This window comes from Schistocerca cancellata, chromosome 6, assembly GCF_023864275.1.
Source record: "Schistocerca cancellata isolate TAMUIC-IGC-003103 chromosome 6, iqSchCanc2.1, whole genome shotgun sequence".
NCBI classification, from domain to species: Eukaryota; Metazoa; Arthropoda; class Insecta; order Orthoptera; family Acrididae; genus Schistocerca; species Schistocerca cancellata.
Genome location: NC_064631.1, coordinates 568311310 through 568336220, shown reverse-complemented (window position 1 = coordinate 568336220; position 24911 = coordinate 568311310). Strand labels below are relative to the sequence as shown.

Below are 24911 nucleotides of genomic sequence, written 5' to 3'. Positions count from 1 at the left end.
AAATTTTCATCTATCTTAACTACGTGAATAATTTATACCTTATCATACATTCTTTCAGTCTCTTTATTATGTGTGGAGCTGTAGGCAGATAAACTTGTACTACTGTGGTGAGTGTTATCTTTGTGTCTATCATGGCTGCAATAACATTGTGCTGTATCTCCTTATTTCATCCATGTGTTGTTCTTTACCACCATTGTGACATCTTTTCTCCTCTGTGAAGTGGTTCTGCCCAACAAACAATAAAGGAGAAAGAGACAAAAAAATGCATGTCCAACTGTAATTAATTAGTCATCCAAGCAACTGTCATTTTAATTTGCCAATATAACATAGAATTTAGCTTAGGTATTATGAGAATTCCTCTTGGCTTTTATGAACTGACCCAGCCTATGATTATTCAGACAATGTACAACTTGATTTTTTGTGACTACTAAGATGCTTCTAGCATTGTTCACCAACTATAATGCCAAAGTGTGTTTTAGAACACAAGTGTAAATGGCACAATAAAAAATGTGTCACAGAGCGTTGACACAGGTCATCTTCTCAGATAAAGCCTCGCCTATTTTTGGTTGAAATGATGGCATCACCAACTTTGCCTATCTGTGCACTTCTCTGTGTTGTTGAAGTATTAGCATGCTAAAGCAGCAAATGCTGGATTACCCATTCCCAAAGGTAATTTTTGTTAAATGTAATAGTGAGATGCTATTTTGATATTACCACTAACCTCTGCTGTAACATGTTACAGGTACTTCTGACATCAATTATGAATAGTAAAGAATGTGTACAAATATGCTCCCTTCATTACATTACTTTGATTGCATTATGTTGCAACATGCAGAGTGTTGACATTTCCTGCAGCATTCATTAGATATCAGTTTTGACTTGTCCTATATCATCATGTGCTTCTCTGCACACAATTTATGATCTACAGGATAAAGAAAATTACAATTACAATTACATTCTTCTCTGATTTAGCTCTTGAGCTCCTACACTATTTAGCAGTAAAATGTGGGCTGGATTGCTTGATACTCAACCTGTAAGTGTCTTATGGAAAGTATCAGTGAACTATGGATTCAGGTGGAAAGCAAATGGCAGGTAAATTATACTTGCTTCCTGATGATCCATTTACCGGTACTGTGTCAGAAGTTACTGTCCAGTAACATATTTGTATCCACACAGGGTTCTCTTAATATTACAGCTCCTGTTTGTCATTTACGCCTGATAAACTTGCAGAGTAGGATGTCAGATACTAGCAGGTATATAGATTTATTTATTTATTATTATTTTTAGGTTAGTTACCCAAATATCTTTACTTTAATTTTCTTCTGAACTGGTAACTTTGAAAGTAAAATGTCATCTGAGCATTATTTTCCCTTTTGAAGCATGATCTCTGCACTTTTTAGCAGCAATATTTTACTATATATTTTCAGTGCGTTGGTATATATTTATCTGTATCTGATCTCTAAGTCTTGGAAAAAGACAGAAGCATTAGAGAGAAAAATTGATAAAATGAAATGGCTGTGAAGATTCCCTGGAAACTTCTGTACAAGTTGTGATTAACAGGATAATGTATCTGTCAACATTGACTATTTCATGATTTCACAATGTTTTCTCCTTTATGGACATCCTGGCAACACAAAGCTTAAGGATAATATTTCTCCATTGTTAATCTTAGTTCCATTTTATTGATAAAAAGAAAGTTAATGCAGATAAGCAACATTTAAAGAAAAATCCAGAGGTTACCCTATGTGTCTCATAGTTTTTGATGTCAATTTGCTTCACATCAATTGGTTCACCAAAAAAAATACTGTACCAGTTCCAAAAAGAATATAGCTGTTTGTTGGTGTTGTATGTCATATGTACAATGTCTCCTTGTGATGTATATGACACTAGGCAGTACATTTGTATGGAAACTACCATTTTGCTCTCCTGTACTCCCTTCTCAGAATAATTCGATTATTTAATTCAACACACTTTGATATCTGGGAGTTTATCTAAAAATTAACAAAGCACAAGTAGTGATTTAACAAGATAACAGTAAAGTCACTAATTGTAAGATAATAATTCAAAGTATCTACTTCCAAAATTTAGTGTAACAAGTTGGTCATCCTATTCTTTGCAGTCCTTTCCTGTCATCATAAAGCATAGCTAATTTTGTTATTTTATTTAATTAGTCAGCCCTTGCTTATATGCGCACACTCTACCTCCAGCTTCCCCTTACATGTCTGATGTGTCTGACGTCTCTAAAAAAACATTTTTGTTTGTGATGACATATTATATTAATGCTTGAGTTCCTAGAGTTTGATAACCCTTCTTCCTACATTTCAGACTTATTGTTCATGTTTGAAAAATTCTACAAAACCCAGTCCAAAACTACTTTCTTCTGTTATTATCATTAAGGCAAGGATTTTCAGTGCATTGAGATCTGCCTTTGTCATCTCATACACAAAATTCTGAAATAATGTGACTATTATTATACAAATATCCTCTCAAAGAAGATTGAAATTCTTGTAAATCTGAGTTCTCAAGGTAAAGTCATTCATATTCACACTATTGAACAAAAAATGCAACATTTTGGTGGGATGAATGGAATAGCATGAATTTGCTGCCGCATTTACTAAAAGTGAGACTAATACAACTACATGACCAGTTAAATCATTATTTTGTAATGCTACTATGAGATAAAACATGACATTGTGTTAGTAAATCAAGTCAAGACTGTTTGTGACTGTGTTTTAGTTATTACTCCAAATGTATTTCTCAAATTGCAAAATCACTGTTGTACCATTTGGCTACACACTTGACAAATATGTGTCTTTCAGTAGTGCAGTAAAGGAAGAAGTGAACATTAAAAAAAAAAACAATGTGTTTGAATATTGTCTTGTCAGAACATGTTTCTTGTAAGTGTGTCAAAGGAACATATGACTTCCATATAGGCAACTTCCCTATGTTAATGTTTACTGCAGGGGACTTCAAATTTGAAGCAGTCACAGCTGTAAATCATGATTCTTGGCTATTCTACCAATATTCTGGTTATCAGTCCAGTACAACATCTGAAAACATGGTGAAAATAACTGAATTATAAATGCAGAAGAGTAATGGAAATTCCTGGGTGGGCCAGTATGTAAAATAAGAGAAAGGCAACCACTCACCTATAGCAATCAATGCACCATTCACACTAGCTTTCGAGCATTAGCTTTTTTTCTAATGAAAGCACACACACACACACACACACACACACACACACACACACATGGCCATGGCAAGACTCATAAATACCTTAACTTTAATTAAGTGTTGTGCAGGTTGATAAGAAGTCACACTGTTGGACTACCATCACACATCATATCGTTACAACAATGGGAACGTGCATGTTGGTGATTTGTTTATATATATAGTATGTTGCTAATAAAAAGAAATGAGTAGTTTAATTCAGCAATAGATTATCAGTACCTAGTGACAGATTGTCTTCTTTTTCTTGTGCCTTAGCACCGCATCAGCACATGCTCAGCATTGTTATTAACAGGTTTGGTATGGTTAATTTAAGGAGCGGCCAGATGCCCTTCCTGCCACCACTCCATTACCCTGATGGGTGGAATATTTGTAGCCCAAAAGCCTGAATGTAGTGTTATTCATGTGAAAGTGAGCAAAAATTTTCTAAATGTTTGCAAATCATGTAATTGAGGTGACTGGGTCTCCAGCCTAGTATTTACCTAGTGGGATGTGGAAAACTGCCTGAAATCACATCCAGGCTGGCCAGTACACCATTCTGTTTATGACAAGTCCAATATAATTTGTACGATGGAATGGATGATAAATAAATAAGAACTTGTTAACCCACTCAGCATATTTGATCTGGGACCAGCACACACCTCCCTAGTGCAGAAGCAGGTCTTTAACACGTACAGTTGCATGTACTGTATGGGTTCAACACCCAGTGATAAATAACATCGATTAAAAAACTTTAAGAGGTAATATCTTAAAAATCATCAAATATATCTTTGATTTTATTTAGAGTAGTTTTTGCTACTGTTTGGGGCATGATGAGAAACAGCAGTGATGTTGTTATATTAATTTGAGACTTCAATTGTTTATTTATTTTGACATGAGTCATGGGTAGCACAAATTCTCTACTTTTATAATTATGTTGCACTTTGTGTCCAGTGCTGAGTAATCAATCAGATGTGGGAGTGAATGCAGTGGTGTATTTGGAAGTGCAGGCAAAAATAAACTGTATGTTTTAAAACCTGTTTTCAGGTGTAGAGAATAGGAATAAGTATACATGTGTTACTTATTTTAAAGATCAATGATCCATTGTGCACAGTTCTTTGTTACCCACCTGATTGCTCTCAGCCTTCACGCATTATGACAGCTCTGCCATCTTTCTATCAGTGTCTCGGGGGCAAAGGATCTGTGACACAACAGAACAAATTCATGTTAATTTCTGGGAATATCTCTGGACTGCATTATTTCTGATACCAGGTGAATAAATCATTGGTAAATAATAATAAGAAATTCTCTATAGGGTTCAACCATCAGTTACCCATTTTCCCAGCACTTCACAAAGCCTTCCTCCTCTTCCCCCTCCTCCCCCTCCCCCTACCCCAAATCCATGTGTGTGTGTGTGCATGCACACGCACATACATGTGTGTGTTTTGTGTGTGTGTGTGTGTGTGTGTGTGTGTGTGTGTGTGTGTGTGTGAGAGAGAGAGAGAGAGAGAGAGAGAGAGAGAGAGAGAGAGGGGGGGGGGGGGGGGGAGAGATGATCAATAATGAATTTAGTAAACTATATGCAATACATAAAGACTCATTACATATTGCTCTATTTCTTAGCCCCTGGACAGAGACCAGCCAAATGGACGCCCTCAATGGAGGTTTACAGTATTTGCTCAAGATGAAGGTGGTGAAGGTCTTGTTGGATATGCTGATGTACAAGTCAACTTGAAAGACATTAATGACAATGCACCAGTGTTCCCTCAGGGAATTTATTTCGGAAATGTAACAGAAAATGGAACTGCAGGTAAGTCACCCAAGGGTATGTATGTTGAAAATAAAAAAAAAGTGTTTTCAGTGTATTACATATTACTCATTTTCAGGAATGGTTGTCATGACAATGACTGCAGTGGATTATGATGACCCGAATGAAGGATCTAATGCCAGGCTTATATACTCCATTGAGAAGAATGTTATAGAAGAGGAAACTGGTTCTCCAATATTTGAAATAGAATCAGAGACTGGTGTAATCAAGACAGCTGTGTGTTGCCTTGATCGTGAACGAACTCCAGATTATTCCATCCAGGTGGTGGCCATGGATGGAGGAGGGTTAAAAGGTATTTAATTATGTTATTTATCCAAGGGTTTTGTGATCTTGAATGGTTGTGGAATGTAAATGATGAGCAAATCAGTAAAATCCCTAGAATGGAAAAAGAAATATTTGAAACAAATATGCAGTAATGTAGGCAATTAATTACTGTAACTCGTAATATGTTAATGTTGTTTGACGCAGTAGGGAGCATCCACTTACCAGCTTGAAAATTCTGAATGGGATTCACAAACAATAAGGAAAATGTTGAATATTTACTTTTCTGAACTTTCTACATAGTTTCTTTGGTAGGAGAAAGAGATGTGGTGAAGGTTTAAAATGTGCTTAAAATATTTGACACAATCTTTCTCCTATTATGTCAACTGAAATTAAAGAACTCTGAAGATATTGGTCTGACTCTCTGATCCAGCTTCCAAATCTATTAGACATACCATCCACTAAAACACCATACACTCAATGTCAGTCCTCTTCCCAAGATATATAATCTGTATCATCTTGTCAGCAACCGATAATGACTTCTGCTTCCCCAGTCAGCATATTTCTCTTGCTGTTTATCAGTTTCTACACCTTACTGTCTGCAGGCTCATGTCCTTTATCATTCCCATGAGTGAGCATCTGACATACCCAACCACACATCCTTACACCAACATTCTTAGTCACAAGAGAAGCACTGTAGGAAAAGTTCTCATACACTCCACATAAGCACCACACATTTCAGCCCCTAACTGGACATAAGTACATACATATATACACACTTTGCTGGCCATTATAGATGCAACACTAGGAAGAATAGCAAAGAATGAAATATTATTTATGGTGTGTATATAGTATAGTAAGAAGATTATGCACTGAGGTGACAAAAGTAATGTGATAGCAGAAACAGATGACTTAGTATCATATACACAAGGTATAAAAGGCACATTGCATTGGTAGAGCTGTCGTCTGTTCTTGGATGATGTAAGTTAAAAGGTTCCCAATGTGATTATGACTGTGACAGACTAAACATGGAATGGTAGTTGGAGCTAGATGCATAGAACATCACATTTCTGAAATTGTTAGAGATTTCAATGTTCTGAGAGCCACCGTGTCAAGAGTGTGCTGAGAATACCAGATTTTAGGCATTACCTCTCACCATGGAAAATGGAGTGGTCAACATCCATCACTTAATGACTGAGAGCAGTGGCATTTGTGTAGTGTTGTTAGTGCTAACAGACCAGCACTGCATGAAATAACTGCAGAAACCAATCTTGAATGTATTACAAACATATCAATTTACACAGTGTGCAAAATTGGGTGTTAATGGACTATGGCAGCAGACAACCAATGCAGATGCTTTTGCTAAAAGCACGACATCACCTGCAGCATCTCTCCTGGGCTTATGACCATATCAGTTGGACCCTAGATGACTGGAAAACCATGGCCTGGTCATATGAGTCCTAATTTCAGTTGGTAAGAGCTAATGGTAGGGATGGCACAGACCCCATGAAGCCATGGACCAAAGTTATCAACAAGATACTGTGTAAGCTGGTAGTGGCTCCATTATGGTGTGGGCTTTGTTTACACAGAATGGGCTGGGTCCTCTAGTCCAGCTGATGTGATCATTGACTGAAAATGGTTATGTTGGGCTACTAAGAGACCATTTGCAGCAAACAACAATGGAATTTTTATGGTGACAGTGCCCCATGTCACAAGGCCACAGTTGTCCACGGCTAGTTTGAAGAACATGTTGAACAATTTGAATGCATGATTTGGCCATCGAGATCACCTAACAAGAATCTCATCAGACATTTATGGTATGTAATGAAGAGGTCAGTTCATGCACAAAATCCTGCTCCAGCAGCACTTCTGCAGTTATGGATGGCTGTAGAGGCAGCATGCCTCAGTATTTCTAAAGAGGATTTCCAGTGGCTTGTTGAGTCCATGCCACATCAAACTGCTGCACTACACCAGGCAGAAAGAGGTCCAACACAATATTAGGGGGTATCCCAGGCGTTTTGTCACCTCATTGTATATGATTAAATTTATAGCTGATTTGGGGATATACAGAGAGCAAAATTTAGTATACAGAGCTGCCACCTGTGGCAGCAAAAACAGCTCTAGCCTGGATGGGCATAATATGAAACCATGCTTAGGTGACAGATATGGGTACATCATTCTATTAAGAGTGACTTTTCTTTCCTATGTAAACTTGTTAAGTTTTTGTGTAAATCTCAATGTTTTCCTACACTTGTAAGTTTATATCACAAAAGTGGCGTTTTAATAACCACTTGTTTCCTGGTGATTCAAAACTAGTTGTGATAAAGATGAAATGCAAGACATTGCATGCTCTGACAGTGTTTGGGGAAAATACAATTTCAGGTTTGTGACTGGAATATTTTAACTAACATTTATCTAAAGTAAGCTGATCCTGTTGGTTGTCAACATTTACCAGAAAGCTTTTCCTTTTCAGGGACTGGAACAGCGTCCATAAGAGTTAAAGATATAAATGACATGCCTCCACAATTCACAAAAGATGAATGGTTCACTGAAGTAGACGAGACTGATGAGACAAACCTTCCTGAGACTCCTATTCTTACTGTGACTGTGCATGATGAAGATGAAACAAATAAATTCCAGTATAAGGTAAGTATTGAACACAATCATATATAGTACTCATATTTGTTAAAATTCGCTTTCCTGCAAAAATTTCTAAACAGCATTAAACTTACTCTTTTGCAGGTTCTTGAAAATAGTGGCTATGGTGCTGACAAATTTACAATGGTGAGGAATAATGATGGAACAGGTTCACTGAAAATTGTTCAACCACTTGATTATGAGGATCAGATGCAGAGCAATGGTTTTAGGTTTAGAATACAAGTCAATGATAAGGTTAGTATTTAATGCTGCTAATCACACATCTGATAAAGTATAGTAGTAGTAGCAGTAGTAGCAGCAGCAGCAGCAGCTTTATTCATCCATAGTTCTCTTTTTTTAAGGATATAGGACATGTCAAAGTATTTGAGTGAGATGTTGAGCTCAGAAAGAGGAAGAGGTGTTAGTATTGTGCAATGCATAGCTTGGGATAAGTTTTTCTAGAAAAGGAAAAAAGAAGGAAAAAACATAGTGTGAAGGTATTATGTGGAATGTTGGATGTTTTCTAATCATTATTATTATTTATGTGTATAGCTTTTTTTGCCAGACCTGTACTCTGTTTTATCTAAGTAATCCTTCAATGTATAAAATGTATTGCATAACAGGTACTTTTTAGCTGCCTTTTTAAATAAGTGTATTTTTGCAATTTCTTTTATCTCTTTTGGCAATTTATTGTACAGTTTTATACCTTGGTAGAAAATGGTGTTTTGAGTTTTATGTTTATTTTTTCTTGGCAAATGTAAGTTGAGTCTAGGCTCTCGTTCCATGGTCATGGACAGAACTGTTAGTGCAGTAATTACTTATGTTATTTTTGATGTGTACAACTGACTGGTAAATTTATTCACACGGTGCAGTTAAAATCCCCAGTGTTTTGAACAGATCTTTACAATGAGCTCGACTACCATTTTTGGTTATGATTCTTATGGCTCTTTTCTGGAGTTTGAAAATTGTGTTCATGTTTTGTGCATTTGTTCCCCAAAAAAAGAATGCCATAGCTAAGAATTGAGTGTACAAATGAATAGTATGTAACTAAAAGTTTCTTAGTGTAGAGATTATGAAATTTGAGACTTTACTGGTATCAGAAAATGATTCCCATTATGATTTTCAGGGTGAAGATAATGACAATGATAAATACCATGTGGCCTACTCATGGGTTGTTGTCAGGTTAAGGGATATTAATGACAATAAACCTCAATTTGAACGTCCCAATATTGAAGTTTCAGTGTATGAAAATGCTGAACTGGGGAAAAGCTTAGAAACCTTCAAGGCAACAGACCCTGACCAAGGAGGAAAGAGCAAAGTGAAATACGCAATAGACCGCACTTCAGATCGTAAACGACAGTTTGCCATCAGTCAAGATGGTATTGTGTCAATTCAGAGGAATCTTGACAGAGAAGAAACACCACGACATCAAGTAAGTCTCTGATGCTGTTTTTTCTGTTGTTGTTCAGTTAAGACTTGCAACTGTACAGTTGTTATTGATGAGTTTCTACTGACATTGAAAAAAAGTTCAGAAATAGATTTGTACATAAACAAAAAGCAACTTCATCAACGATTGGATTTGTTTCAGACCAAAATAGCATCCATATAACACTGAAATTACAGCATTTCTATGCAGTACATCAGTATTTTGAAATCTATAACAATGTAGCAAATCTGTTATAAGCAAAGAACTTATTATACTCTTGCAAATAAAAGCATCAGCAAAAGATGAATTTATGAAACTGTGACTGTAACCTACTCTTGGTTACTTTTCCTGTTCCAAAATCCTACTAAATAAAAAAAAACAGACTCAGAAGAAACAAAACTAGTAATTTTTTGACTTATATTAGTTTGTCACTATCACCATATTGGAATCAGCCAGCCATTTACTTTTTATTATGTGTGTCAGAAAAGAAGTGAGTCACATTGCATCTCATCGTGTGTCTGATTTTCATATTTTGTATTTACATGGTTGTCATGAGAGCACTCCAGCTTTCATTCTCATTATCATTTAAATCCTTTTTCTCCTCACAGGTTAAAGTTCTCGCAATTGATGATGGCGTTCCCCCGAAGACAGCAACAGCTACATTAACTGTAATTGTTCAGGACATAAATGATAATGCCCCTACATTCCTGAGAGATTATAGACCTGTACTTCCTGAACATGTTCCTCCCAGAAAAGTTGTAGAAATACTGGCAACTGATGATGATGACAGGTCAAAGAGTAATGGGCCTCCTTTTACATTCCGGATGGACCCCAATGCAGATGATGTTATACGAGCATCCTTCAAAGTCGAACATGATCAGAGTAAGTTGTACAGCACTTTGCACCTCAGATAATAATAATTATTCTTAATATCAATAGCCTACTGAAAAACATTTGCTTTTCATTTTGATATTTCTGTTTTGTTACAATAAGGGTGATAAAGGCTGAGTACTTAACTCTGTTGTGTGAAGATTAGAAAGAATAAGAAGTGCCAGGGTGATGTTGAAGCTTCTGTTCAGCCTGAGAGAGTACTTGAACTGATCAATTGAAAAGCCAAAGCTAGCATTTTTTTTATCTACTGGGAGATATCTACATCTACACTCTGTAAGCCACTTTATTGTGTGGGGTGGAAGGTACTTCTGTTACAGCTTTCTTTTTCTTCTTCCCTCTTCAATTAATAAATGGTGCAGGGAAGAACAACTGTTGCTATACTTTCATATGATCTGTAATTTATCTGATTTTCACATCATGACCATTTTGCAAGACATGTGGGAGAGAGTAATATGTTGCTTGACTCTTCTCAGTGTGTACTCTCTCAGGATTTTAACAGTAAACCTCCCCACAATTCGCAAAGCCTCTCCTATAAAGTCTGCCACTGGAGTTTGCTGAGTATCTCTGTAATGCATGTGCCAATACTAAATAACCCCTTCATGAAATGTGCCACTCTTGGTTGGATCTTCTCCATCTCTTGAATGACCCAAGGTTGGGTAGTACATTTCTCTCACTGTAACCAGTTTTATTGCAATAGCCCCCCAAAAATTGTGAAAGCATGAAATGTGAGAAAAATTTTGATGCAAAATAATAAAACTGATTATCCCAACAAGTTTTGGAGCGTAACAGATTAACATTCAACAGTTCTTCATTACATGATATACTTCATTTTGACTTCCTTGGCACCACCACTTCATTCAAATGAAGTCAAGAACAAATTTTGTTTTACGGAGTTCTTTTATCAAAAATTTTGAAAAACAATTTCAAAGTCTAATCTTTTACCTGTTCTGTCAGTCTCAAATTATTACCAAATATCATATAACATATAAGGGATAAGCAAAAGGACGGTACAGATTACAGTGATTTTATCATATTAGCATTACAGTGGAACTTGTATTTCATTAGAATGTCTGTTTACCAATATTTATAAATCTGTCTTGAAAACGTGAATTATCATTGATTGGTAATGCCCTATGATTGAAAGAAAACATCTTAGTCAATATAGAGTTATTTGAAGCACTTGGAAACAAAATATAGCAAAATACTTTAGATCACAGGACAGAATTAATGGACTTAGTTAGGGACTTATCCTTTTTCTCACATCACCAATGAAATGTCTTTGTAACAACATTTTATAATGTCTTACTTCTTAATTCATCTTCTGTACAGAAAATTGCACCCACGGCTTCTTTCTTTTCTTTTTCTTTTCTTTTTTTCCCTCTCCCCACAACATGTTGGATGCTACAATGGTAGCACTGTTGGATAGGATCATCCACAGAAGTTGTGGTGACATAAATAGGATAGACCCGAGACAGACAAGAATAAAAAAATAAAATAAATAAATAAATAAAATAAATTGAAGAGCACAATGGGGACATAACCTGGATAGGAAAGAGAATAGAGTGCACCAGAAATTAAGAATGGATACACACCATTAGGGAAGGCACCACTTGCCATGTGGTATGTCTTCCGAAGTCAGCAGACCCTCTATATAGTTCATATGCAAAATTATAGATTTTATCACTCATTCAGTCCTTTAGTCTCTGACTGTTACAAACATTAACGCATTCATTAATTTTCATGTCGCGTAACAGATTATACAATAACATATGAAAAATTACTTTCCAAGTCTTTCAAATTATGTCACTGGACAACTAGCTTATTCTTCATGTTTTCTTGAAAGCTGAGTTATTTTGTTTCTTATGTAAAAAAATATTGGCCATAAATTATGCCAAAAATGTCAACAATACTGAAATCTGCTTTAAAGTTCTGTTCATTAACTATTTGTCACTGTCGTATTTAAAATTCTTCTTTCACATCTACATAAAGTACACTGATTCAGTGGGACAATATGAAATGTCAGCATTTCATTGGATGACAAATAATTCTAGACAGCAAAAGAGAATGGTCATTTTTCAGCTTTCAGTCTTTTTTTTTCCACATAAATATCATGATCAAAATTAATAGTGAGCAACAAAATATGTAATACACGTAAGTTATTTCCTCCCAATACTAACTTTTTCTCATGTCAATGCTATGGAATCATACAGTTCTTTAATAAAATTCAGACATTTTAAACAAATCAAACCCCTGGTGAAACTTTCATAAACATCAGTCATATGATCAAAGGCTAATGACTCATATAATCAAAGCCTAATGGTCACTGAACATAATTTTTGTAACTTCCTTATAGCCATTTCTCAGAATTTTCTACAGCATACCATCATAAACAAAAGTCCAATGCATTAAAAAATAGAGCACTAATAAGTCCCTAATATTTTATTTCACAATACAATAAACCTTCATCTCTGCCAGCACTTCGTCTCCACGTAAACCTCATCAACACGCAAAATATGTCACAAAATCTCATAATACCATCGATATGCCTCAAAGAGAAAAATTGCTCTGCATTGTAATTCTAATCATTAACTTCACATAGGTCTGAAAAACAACATTCTCCATTATGCCTTGCACTCACAAAGACACCACAATAATAAGTGAACTGACATAGCTTATAAACTTATTTTTCATTTTCCATGAACATTTTTTTTTTTTCACTAAAGCACCAGATGTTTTGGTATTGCTAAGACTGGCTGACTATAATAATATTTTCTCAGTCTGACTCATTTATGAAAGCAATTTAAATTTCTTTCTTTTAAATGCAAATAAACACATTTGAAATTACTGTCATGTTGGGGAATTTATGTTCAGTTAATTCCATTGTACTGAGACAGTAGAAGGCAAATACATAGTATAATGTAATTATAAAAAGATGAATAGGTAAGTAAAAAACAAATTTTGCAGCATGGAAATTCATATTGATGAAGCAATATTCACATTCGAAAACAATCAGACACATAGTCAATTTTGACAAAGTAGGCAATTTTCCACATCTCAAGTAGATTAGATTAGATTTACTTTCATTCAAATAAATTTTTATTTATTTATAAAGTAATAAACTTACATTAGAACTACTACTATACTTATTTACAATGAACACATTACTGCACTGAAATGGTGCAGAAGTTAGATCATACTTTATGTATATAATTCTTTTCTTAACATAGTTAGTAATTACTTTTTCATTTTATTTAATAGCTCAATTGCTCAATTACATTATTACTCTATATAGCTCTGTACTTTCATATTTGTAAAGCTCAGCTAAAATTTTACTTTCTCTCTTGTCTTAGATTCCTCCATTAACTACTTTCTCCATCTACAGATACTTAGCAATAACATTTTATTTGATTTCCTGAATGTAAATTACTAGTAAACATAATACAAAGTCTCTAGTCCATTGCTTCCTCAACGTAGTTCTCCACAGTACATCAACATAGTCGTCATTATTATAATTATCCTCATCATAAAACCATAAGACATTTCCATTGATGTGGCCGAGCAGTTCTACACCTACATGACTACTCTGCAATTCACATTTAAGTGCTTGGCAGAGGGTTCATCGAACCATAATCATACTATCTCTCTACCATTCCACTCCCGAACAGCGCGCGGGAAAAACGAACACCTAAACCTTTCTGTTCGAGCTCTGATTTCTCTTATTTTATTTTGATGATCATTCCTACCTATGTAGGTTGGGCTCAACAAAATATTTTCGCATTCAGAAGAGAAAGTTGGTGACTGAAATTTCGTAAATAGATCTCTCCGCGACGAAAAACGTCTTTGCTTTAATGACTTCCATCCCAATTCACGTATCATATCTGCCACACTCTCTCCCGTATTACGTGATAATACAAAACGAGCTGCCCTTTTTTGCACCCTCTCGATGTCCTCCGTCAATCCCACCTGGTAAGGATCCCACACCGCGCAGCAATATTCTAACAGAGGACGAACGAGTGTAGTGTAAGCTGTCTCTTTAGTGGACTTGTTGCATCTTCTAAGTGTGCTGCCAATGAAACGCAACCTTTGGCTCGCCTTCCCCACAGTATTATCTATGTGGTCTTTCCAACTGAAGTAGTTCATAATTTTTACACCCAGGTACTTAGTTGAATTGACAGCCTTGAGAATTGTACTATTTATCGAGTAATCGAATTCCAACGGATTTCTTTTGGAACTCATGTGGATCACCTCACACTTTTCGTTATTTAGCGTCAACTGCCACCTGCCACACCATACAACAATCTTTTCTAAATCGCTTTGCAACTGACACTTGTTTTTGGATGACCTTACTAGACGGTAAATTACAGCATCATCTGCGAACAACCTAAGAGAACTGCTCAGATTGTCACCCAGGTCATTTATATAGATCAGGAACAGCAGAGGTCCCAGGACACTTCCCTAGGAAACACCTGATATCACTTCAGTTTTACTCGATGATTTGCCATCTATTACTACAAACTGCGACCTTCCTGACAGGAAATCACGAATCCAGTCACACAACTGAGATGATACCCCATAGGCCCACAGCTTGATTAGAAATCGCTTGTGAGGAACGGTGTCAAAAGCTTTCCGGAAATCTAGAAATACGGAATCAACTTGAGATCCCCTGTCAATAGCGGCCATTACTTTGTGCGATAAAGAGCTAGCTGCTTTGCACAAGAATGATGTTTTCTGAAACCATGCTGATTACGTATCAATAGATCATTCCCTTCGAGGTGATTCATAATGTTTGAATACAGTATATGCTCCAAAACCCTACTGCAAACCGACGTCAATGATATAGGTCTGTAGTTCGATGGATTACTCCTACTACCCTTCTTAAACACTGGTGCGACCTGCGCAATTTTCCAATCTGTAGGTACAGATCTATCGGTGAGCGAGTGGTTGTATATGATAGCTAAGTAGGGAGCTATTGTATCAGTGTAATCTGAAAGGAACCTAATCGGTATACAATCTGGACCTGAAGACTTGGCCGTATCAAGTGATTTGAGTTGCTTCGCAACCCCTAAGGTATCTACTTCTAAGAAACTCATGCTAGCAGCTGTTCGTGTTTCAAATTCTGGAATATTCCGTTTGTCTTCCCTGGTGAAGGAATTTCGGAAAACTGTGTTCAATAACTCCGCTTTAGCGGCACAGTCATCGGTAACAGTACCATCGGCACTGCGCAGCAAAGGTATTGACTTCGTCTTGCCGCTTGTGTACCTTACATCCAGAATTTCTTCAGATTTTCTACCGAATTTCTAGAAAATGTTTCGTTGTGGAACCTATTAAAGGCATCTCGCATTGAAGTCCGTGCCAAATTTCGCGTGTCTGACCTTCCTGACAGGAAATCACGAATCCAGTCGCACAACTGAGATGATACTCCATATGCCCGCAGCTTGATTAGAAGTCGCTTGTGAGGAATGGTGTCAAAAGCTTTCCGGAAATCTAGAAATACAGAATCAACTTGAGATCCCCTGTTGATAGTGGCCATTACTTCGTGCGAATAAAGAGCTAGGCGCTAGGCGCTTCAGTATGGAACCGTGCGACCGCTAAGGTCGCAGGTTCGAATCCTGCCTCGGGCATGGATGTGTGTGATGTCCTTAGATTAGTTATGTTTAAGTAGTTCTAAGTTCTATGGGACTGATGACCTCAGATGTTAAGTCCCATAGTGCTCAGAGCCATTTGAACCATCTGAACATTTTCATTAATTTTCACTTCTCACAAGATATTCTCACCTTACAATTCACCACCAAACATCATCAGTAACAATAAACTCACTATGCAGAAACATCATGACAGTAGCATAGCACTCATTTCCTCATTAACATGTTACAGATTCCAAATCTGTCATTATGACATTCAATGTATTGTATACCACAAAGAAAATTATACTGAAATGAATAAATGCTCAGGAATTGATTGAGACTTGCACTTCGTGTAGAACATAATAAAATACAAACCATCATTTATTTACAACCAGTAGAAAAGTAACACAGCACAAGCAAAAGTAATAACTTACCACATCTAAGTGGTTTGCACAAAAATGTATGAAAAAGTATAACTGAATAGTTATTTAAAATCATAGAAAACATTTTGTTTCTACAACATTCTTTTTTTTTTTTTTTTTTTTTTTTTTTTTTTTTTTTTTTTTTTTTTTTTTTTTTTTTTTTGCATTGTGGAACAATTACATATAACTTATTTCTTTTCTTTCTCTCTTTGCTGCACCTATGTTGCTTCCTACACTGAAATTTTTTCCACTTACTCTGTTATGTTCCTTGCAATGATAATTTTTACGGTTGTGATTACTATGTTCCTTCCTGTTGTGATTCTTACTGTGCCAGTTATGATTACTGAATCTTTCAAAATATGTGTGTCTGTTGTAGCTGTATTTCCCTGTTTTTTCCAACTTTGACCAAAATCGACCTAAAAATCCTGTCTCAAATTCTGCGTAGGTTATGTCGTCATTAGTAGCCCAGCTTAATGCTGACCTTCTTGAAACTTCTTGACAAACTTGATTTTCTTAGTATCAGTCATATTAGACACAAAACTGTCTCTGCAATACTGCAGAAAATCTACAGGATGTAAACTACTTTCGTCTGGAAGGTTTTTCACTGGAGTGTTGCAAAACATGGTGCCAACATTGGTATTAAGATTTTGATTATCATCATCATTAGACAATTCTTCAACTTTTTTATACAAAACAGAAGTACTACTTACTAGGTTTCTAGTTTTGTTGCTACTTAATTTTACATTTTCTGTGAATTTGCTGTTACTGTTTTCACCTGTCAACAAAACTGCTTTCAACAAGTGCCAGTTTGGTGTCAACATTAGTTTCCAAAGTCAAAATTTGACTACATTTTTGTCCACAATATGTATTTCCTGATGCACATTTTTGAAAGCAATTTTGTTTTTCTCCCTCTCTTCAGTGATCTCATCCTTGACATTTTTAACTTCATTATTTAATTTGAGTTCAATTACTTTGATTTTGGACTCCACAGATTCTACTCAAACATCTAATCTATCAATTTTTTTGATTAATATCATTTATTTGAGTTTTAGTTTTGCTGACACAATCAATGGTCCTCAATAATAACCAATTTCTGTGAACTGGTTGTTATTATCATTTAATTGAGCTGTATTTTTCTGACACAATCAAATAATGTTCCTGTTGACTGACTGAGTTTTATGAACTGGTCATTTGTTATTATCATTTAATTGAGCTGTATTTTTCTGACACAATCAAATAATGTTCCTGTTGACTGACTGAGTTTTATGAACTGGTCATTTGTTATTATCATTTAATTGAGCTGTATTTTTCTGACACAATCAAATAATGTTCCTGTTGACTGACTGAGGTTTATGAACTGGTCATTACTCATTTTTATTAACTGATCCTTATTGTCATTGCTCATTTTTATTAACTGATCTTTATTATCAATGCTCATTTACCTTAACAATGACAGTATGCCATTATTATCATCTTGTTGTAATTCATTCATTAGTTTTTCCTGTTTTACAAATTCATCACTAACGTTTTCCTGTGATTGTTTCACTGTGCTACATAAGTCTCCCACGTCTATATTATTTCCTATTGATCCAAATTATTCAGTGACTGTTCATGTTAATACTTATACAATGAAACTCTTCACCAAAAAAGAAAAAAAATAAAGAAAATATTTCCAGTACTTTGTTGTTGGTTGTTGACATTCTTAATTGTTAAATTAAAAAGAAGGTCAGCATTGGCCATAATATTGATAGTTTATTGATAGCAAACTCGATTTTCAATCACATAGTGATCATCTTCAGTGCTGTGGTGTACAAATTAAACTCATAGGCACTGGTATCAAGTTATCAGCAACCAAAACTGAGAAATGATCACAATAACTGAAACAGTTCCCCCAATGGCCTAACCATAAAAATTCCGTTCTCTGGATCTTGCGCCTCTTTCACAATAACCTTCACCTTTTCATATTCTGCTAATCCCCGTCCCTTATAAAACTGTTACTGCAAAAACAAAGAAGTTTCAGTCCTTCCCAAAAGCTTCACCTTTAGCACTACACCCAAATTTAACTGTATTGGACTTGTCAAAAGCCTACTCTTGTTCTTCTGGTTGCTGCAATGGAAACGCATCTTCACCAGCAATCCCTCCAACCAAAGACAACCTAATTCCTACACTGAAGCTTGCCTCTCCCAGTTCATAACACCACCCAACCATGACCCCCCCCCCCAAAAAAAAACCCCCTGATCACCTTCCAGGGATCCCTTACCTCCAACTTTGCCTCACCACCCTTTTGCAGGTCTTTTCCTTAGAACACTAATATTTCAGCAGAGGAAAGAGCAGTCATACACAGTCTCAAAACAGGTCCTGTCATAATCATCCTCCTTGCTGACAAAGGCTCCACCACTATCGTGATAAGTCGGAGTGACTAATTGGCGAAAGATCTTTGTCAGTTGTCTGAATTATCCACCTACAAACTCTTCCAGAGTGATCCCATCCCAGAAGTCCAACATAATTTCAAATCCCTGCTTAAAGCCTTAGACCCTTCCCAGAACCTTTCCCCTGAATCCATTTCCCTCCTCACCCCAGGTGGCGCAGTGGTTAGCACACTGGACTCGCATTCGGGAGGACGACTGTTCAATCCCGTCTCCGGCCATCCTGATTTAGGTTTTCCATGATTTCCCTAAAATCGTTTCAGGCAAATGCCAGGATGGTTCCTTTGAAAGGGCACGGCCGATTTCCTTCCCAATCCTTCCCTAACCCGAGCTTGCGGTCCGTCTTTAATGACCTCGTTGTCGACGGGGCATTAAACACTAACCACCACCACCACCATCCTCACCCCAATGACACCCCACTCTTTTACGTGCTCCCCAAAATTCAGAAACCGCACGGTCCTGGTTGCCTCATTGTAGACGGTTATTGTTCCCCGACAGAAAGGACTTCAGCTGTCATTGACCAATATTTCCAACCAGTTGTCCATAATCTAGCCTCCCACGTCAAATATACCAACCATTTCCTTAATTGACTCCCTACCATCCCCAACCCTTTACCCCCTGGTTCCCTACTGGCCACTGCTGACGCCATTTATGTACATACCAATGTCCCTCATACCAGTGATCTTGCTGCAATTGACCACTGTTCTTTGGACTCCAGACCCACTACCTCATTCCTCGTATATATAACTTTATCATAACACATAACTACTTCTCCTCTGAAGGGAATGTGTACAAATGAAGCTGCAGCACAGCCATGGGCACCCACATGACACCGCCGTATGCCTACCTGTTTGTGGGCCATCTTGAAGAAACCTTCCTAGCCTTCCAGTACCCCAAGCCCCGGGTCTTGTTTAGGCTCATTGATTATATCTTCATGATCTGGACTTAGGGCTTAGATACCCTATCTTCATTCCTTCACAACCTCAAACCCTTCTCTCCCATTCACTTCACCTTGTTCTCCTCAACCCAGTGTGCCACCTTCCTGGACTTGAACTCCACTTCTCTGTTGGTTCCAGCCACACCTCTGTCCACATTAAACCCATCAACCATGAACAGTACCTGTATTTTGACAGCTGCCATCCCTTCCACATCAAAAAATCCCTCCCATGTATTGGTGTATCTGCAGTGACAAGAACTCCCTTTCCCAGGAAGCTGAAAGTCACCAAGGCCTTCACAGACAGACCGCTATCCCCTGGACCTAGTCCACAAACAGGTTTCCTGTGTCATTTCCCCACACACTCCCAATCCTCCCACCAGCTCCAAGAGCCAGCTGCAAAAGAGTGCCCCCCCCCCCCCCCCTCCCAATCATCACTCAGTACCACCCCATACTGGAACAACAGAACCACATCCTTCATCAGGGGTTGGATTATGTATCATCATGCCCTGGAATGATGGATATCCTACCCAATATCCTTCCCACCCCTCCTAAAGTGGTGTTCTGCCACCCACTCAACCTCCACGACATTATAGCCCATCCTTATGCCACTCCCAATCCCAATCTCTTGCCACAGGATCATATCCCTGTGGAAGACCCAGGTACAAGACTTGCCCAGTCCATTCACCCAGCACTTCCTATTCCAGTCCTGTGAAAGGCTTATCTTATCCTAGCAGCCGTTTCGTATACCAGCTCTGTTGCAACCATTGCACAGCTTTCTATATTGGTATGACTACCAACCAGCCGTCCACCAGGATGAACAGCCACTGCCAGTCTGGGGCCAACAGCAAAGTAGACCACCCTGTGCCACAACATGGAGCAGAAAATAACATGACTGATTTCAATAGCTGCTTCACAACCTAGCCATGTGGATCCTCCACTCCACCACCAACTTTTGTTAACTGTGAAGATGGAAATTATCCTTACAACACATTCTCCAGTGTGAAAATTATCCTGGCTCCAATCTACAGTAAAATACTGTCCCCACATCCTCCACACAACAATTTCCACCCCCTCTGTCCTATCACCTTCTCCCTTTTGGTGTACCCCTTACTGATTTCTTCCCTCTGCCAATGCACAGACCTGTTCTCCCCCCCCCCCTCCCCCTGTACCTCTCATGTTCTGCTCCCCACTCTTTCCCCCAACACCCCAACTCCTGACACTGTGCTTTGTAATCTCACCAGGTTGTGATCTAGTCCCTGCACTCCCTGCCAGACAGCACTCTTCTTTCCTCCCCCACCCATTACCTGCTATCCCTCCCCAGTCCTCGTTCTACTCCAGGTTGCTATTCACCTAACAGTCACTTCCTGATCAGAGCTGACAGTGGTAGCAGTCATGTGTGGATGAGGTGTGCTTGCTTGTGGGAATTTGTGTGTGTTTTCTTTGCTGAAGAATGTTTAATGTGTAACAGTCTTTTTGTTGTGCCTGACTGTAACTCAATGGGTCATCTTTACAGTGAGTAGCTATCTATACTTTCCCTAATACTGTTGAGTGTAACAATTTGTAGGGATAAGAAAGGGAACAATCACACAGGCTCAGTTGTAGGTAAAGTACGGTTCATTATTAGGGAACTGCAATCAGTCTACAAAGGAGAAAGCATCCAAAACATACATGTGCAAACTGTCCTAGAACATTGCTCAATTGTGTGGGACCTGTACCAAGTAGGACTAATGGGGGATATTGAACATTTACAAAGAATGGCAGCACAAATGATCATAGATTTGTTTGATGTATGGGAGAATGTAAAAGAAATGCTGAAAGACAGACTGGCAGACACTTGAAAGCAAACAGAAACTATCTCTTGAATGTTTCTGGAACCAACGTTAATTAATCCTTTCCTTGCAGCACCTGTAGTCATTAACACTATAACAGCCTTATGATCACTGATATTTTCCTCTGTGTTAGCAAACTCTTAAAATTTATGTCTGTTAATTACTAGGAGGCCAAAGTCATTGCCTTAATGAGCCAGTTTGCCATCTGCTTGAAATAATTTTCAGAAAAGACATTGAGAACAATCTCACTTGAATCCCTGCTTCTGGGATGAGCCAGAGAGATTCAATATAAAGTCCATTGTACTTTTGGTAACAAGCAAGATTATTGAACTTATACAAATTTTGTGCCAATAAAAAATTCCATTCAGCTTGCTCATGGTACTCTCTTTAGTGTTCCATTTTACTTGGTCACTACTAGTGAAGAGGTGCTCATATCAGATCTTGAATGCAATGTAACACCAGCTTTATGAATAGTGCAATAAAACTGCCAACACAAAATTATAATTGAATACTATGATTCCTGATTAGTAACGTACCTTACACTGAGATTATTTTTTTCATGCTTACGTCATTTTGCTCACGAAAGATGTCTCGTTCAGTTTGCTGAATTGTATTTAAATGTATTTCATATGTTTCATAATTATTTTGTGTTAATGTATGTTTTCATTAGATGTTACTTTTCATTACTAGTTTTTCATAAACCAAAGATACTCATTGTTTCAGTACCTTTTCGTTAAACTTTTAGGAACACTGAAAAACATATTGGAGAAATCATATGTGCAGAAATGTAAAGACTTACTTATAATCTTTGTGAAGATGTCAGTACAAATTTTGGAACGGGTATATGTAAATTATCAATATGAAAACTACAGTTGCGCTCGAGCAGCGGAGGCACATACATCAATGGTGAAGCACGCTACCTGTGCTTGGCCTGAAGAAGAGCTGTGAGGCGTTGCTTGGACTGTGGTGTGACGCGAAACAAATTGTTATGTCATTGTCCGGCTGCAGGCAGCCAGCATGGTCGACCACCATGCACTGAAGAGCGCTGTGGCCGCCCACATTGTTGATCCACCTACTGCGGAGAAGACGACTGCACTGAAACAGCGCGAGAAGCACTCCAAGGCCCTGATCAGGGGGCTGCCTTGGATCTTTGATGAGAAGATGGTCCAAGAGGGGCTGTCACATGCTGGATTCCAGGATGCAATTACTAAGCTGCACAACTGGACAAATAAGAAGAGACTGCCGCTGTACATCGTCATAGTAGAAATGGGAACGGATGGCGTCAACATCTTTGGGATGAGGAAGCTCTTAGGCTCTCCTGTGACCGTCGAAGCTCTCTCCCCCTAGGCATGGACCCTAAGCCTCAGTGCTTCAGGTGCCAAGCTGAAGGGCATGTGGCTAAATACTGCCGCAACTTCATGTGTTGCGTAAAGTTTGCTGGTGCGCATGACACCCTGCCTGTGACAGATGAAGATAACAGGTGCCAACTTGTGCTCACTGTGGTGGGCCACATGTTTCAAACTGATGTGGCTGCCTGGCTTTCACCAGCAATGGCTGTGCTGGAGACAAGGCGCAAACCAAGAAGACGTGATAACAGTGCCGCAAGCCCCACCAAATGAAGACACAACCGAAACGTGAGAAGAAAACTCCCACTACCATCATGCAGCCACAATACTTTGCCAGTGAGAGTGGCGTGGGGGACCTGCTGCCAGCAGTTACACAGCAGGTGCCGCAAGTGCAAGAGATGTGCACCATGCTGGCGGCCGCGCCGGAGTCGCCACTGACGCAGTGCGGCAGGGGGCTCTCCCAGCCTCAACCACAGCACATCGTGCCGCAGCACCATCACGGACTGATCTCTTATGATGAACATATGGCTTAACATGGTATCTGCTTGTACGATACTCGCTTCTAACTTAATCCATCCTTGCATGACCTATCGCAGGCAGCAAGACATCTGCTACTGCTCTTACTACCTGATCTAACTATTACAGAGGTTTTTTCTCCTTTGGCACTTGCCTTGGCACTTTTTCCCTCTGCCCTTCCAACCACTACCCTTTGTTTGACTTTCAACCCAATCTATCTCCAGATGAGCCCATATAAATGGTTAACCTTAACCAGATGTGCGCAAACATCGCAGTACCCACAGCCTGCAACACCTCACTTTTGTGAAACTAAACCTTATGTAGAGATGGCAGCAGACCTTTGAGTTGGCCATCATGCCGGTGTGGGTGTGGACGGGCTCCACCTCTAGCTATCTCAGTTGTAAATTATGTAATTTATTAATTATTTATGGATGTTTGCGAACAGTAATATCCTCTAACATTAAGACTGAAATTTCAGATTGCAAAAAGTATGTAACACTCCACAAATTAATAGTTTTCATTGAAACTTGAATTGTTGGCAATAATATATGCTCCTATAATATTAAAAATTTTATAAACAGCTCATGCATATGTAACTGGTGGTTGAATTATTGATTTGATTTTGTTTTGGAGTCAGTGTTATGATGGGCTAATGTGAGTTATGTGAGAAGAATAATACAATTTTGAAGAGATCTCAGAGTAATGTCTTGCATCTCTAGTTATGCACCAAGCTCCCTTGACCCAGATCATCACGTGACTGAGCTAAGTAAACTACACAGGGTTTGTTGTTCATAAATGCACCACTCTACAAGTAAATTAAGCAGTTACATTAAATATGGTGTCTTGGATACAAGCTTAAAAACTTCTCAGATCATAAAAGAATATTCTGAAAATGTGTTTAGGGCAGTAGTGGGGACATTTTAATAGTGACAAAGATTAATGATCATGTGATAGAAGTGTTTCCGTGTCCTAGAAACAGTACGACCCAAAAATGATTTGTAATGAGAGAAACATAGAAATTTTAGCCCATTTGCTGCAAATATCCTTCATCCTAAATGCAGCTCTCAAAACAAAGAAAAAAATAGCATTTAAAGATTAATCAATGTAAAAATAAAATAAAATGTTTTAACTTTTGGGAGATCCTAAATTTGTATTATCAATTATGAATTTACTTTACTGGTGCATCACTAATTATAAGACTGCTGTTGATCTATGATAATATTAGTCATGGTGTTCAACAACTTCAGAAGTAATTTTGAACTATGTTACTGGTAATGAATCTTAATGTCATATATATTTTCTCAACAGAGGGTGCTAATGGTGATGGCATGGCAGTTGTCTCATCCCTTCGATCATTTGACCGAGAGCAGCAGAAAGAATATTTGATTCCAATTGTAATAAAGGATTCTGGAAATCCTGCCATGTCAGGGACCAGCACACTAACTGTTGTCATTGGAGATGTTAATGATAACAAAATGCAGCCAGGCTCCAAAGATATATTTGTATATAATTATATGGTAAGACATTCTTGTTCGAATTTAGTAGTTAGCTAATCCTCTGT

At 37.9% G+C, this 24911-nt stretch overlaps 1 protein-coding gene across 1 annotated transcript in view; it reads left to right on the top strand.

Annotated features, from left to right (window-relative positions):
* The window catches only part of LOC126088434 (neural-cadherin-like), a 295055-nt gene that overhangs the window by 114100 nt on the left and 156044 nt on the right, over window positions 1-24911 (top strand). The window contains exons 5-11 of the mRNA XM_049906576.1: window positions 4831-5017; window positions 5094-5327; window positions 7770-7942; window positions 8039-8188; window positions 9060-9365; window positions 9968-10241; window positions 24659-24867. Of these exons, the coding sequence (XP_049762533.1) occupies window positions 4831-5017; window positions 5094-5327; window positions 7770-7942; window positions 8039-8188; window positions 9060-9365; window positions 9968-10241; window positions 24659-24867 (1533 nt within the window). The remainder of the gene's footprint in view (window positions 1-4830; window positions 5018-5093; window positions 5328-7769; window positions 7943-8038; window positions 8189-9059; window positions 9366-9967; window positions 10242-24658; window positions 24868-24911) is intronic.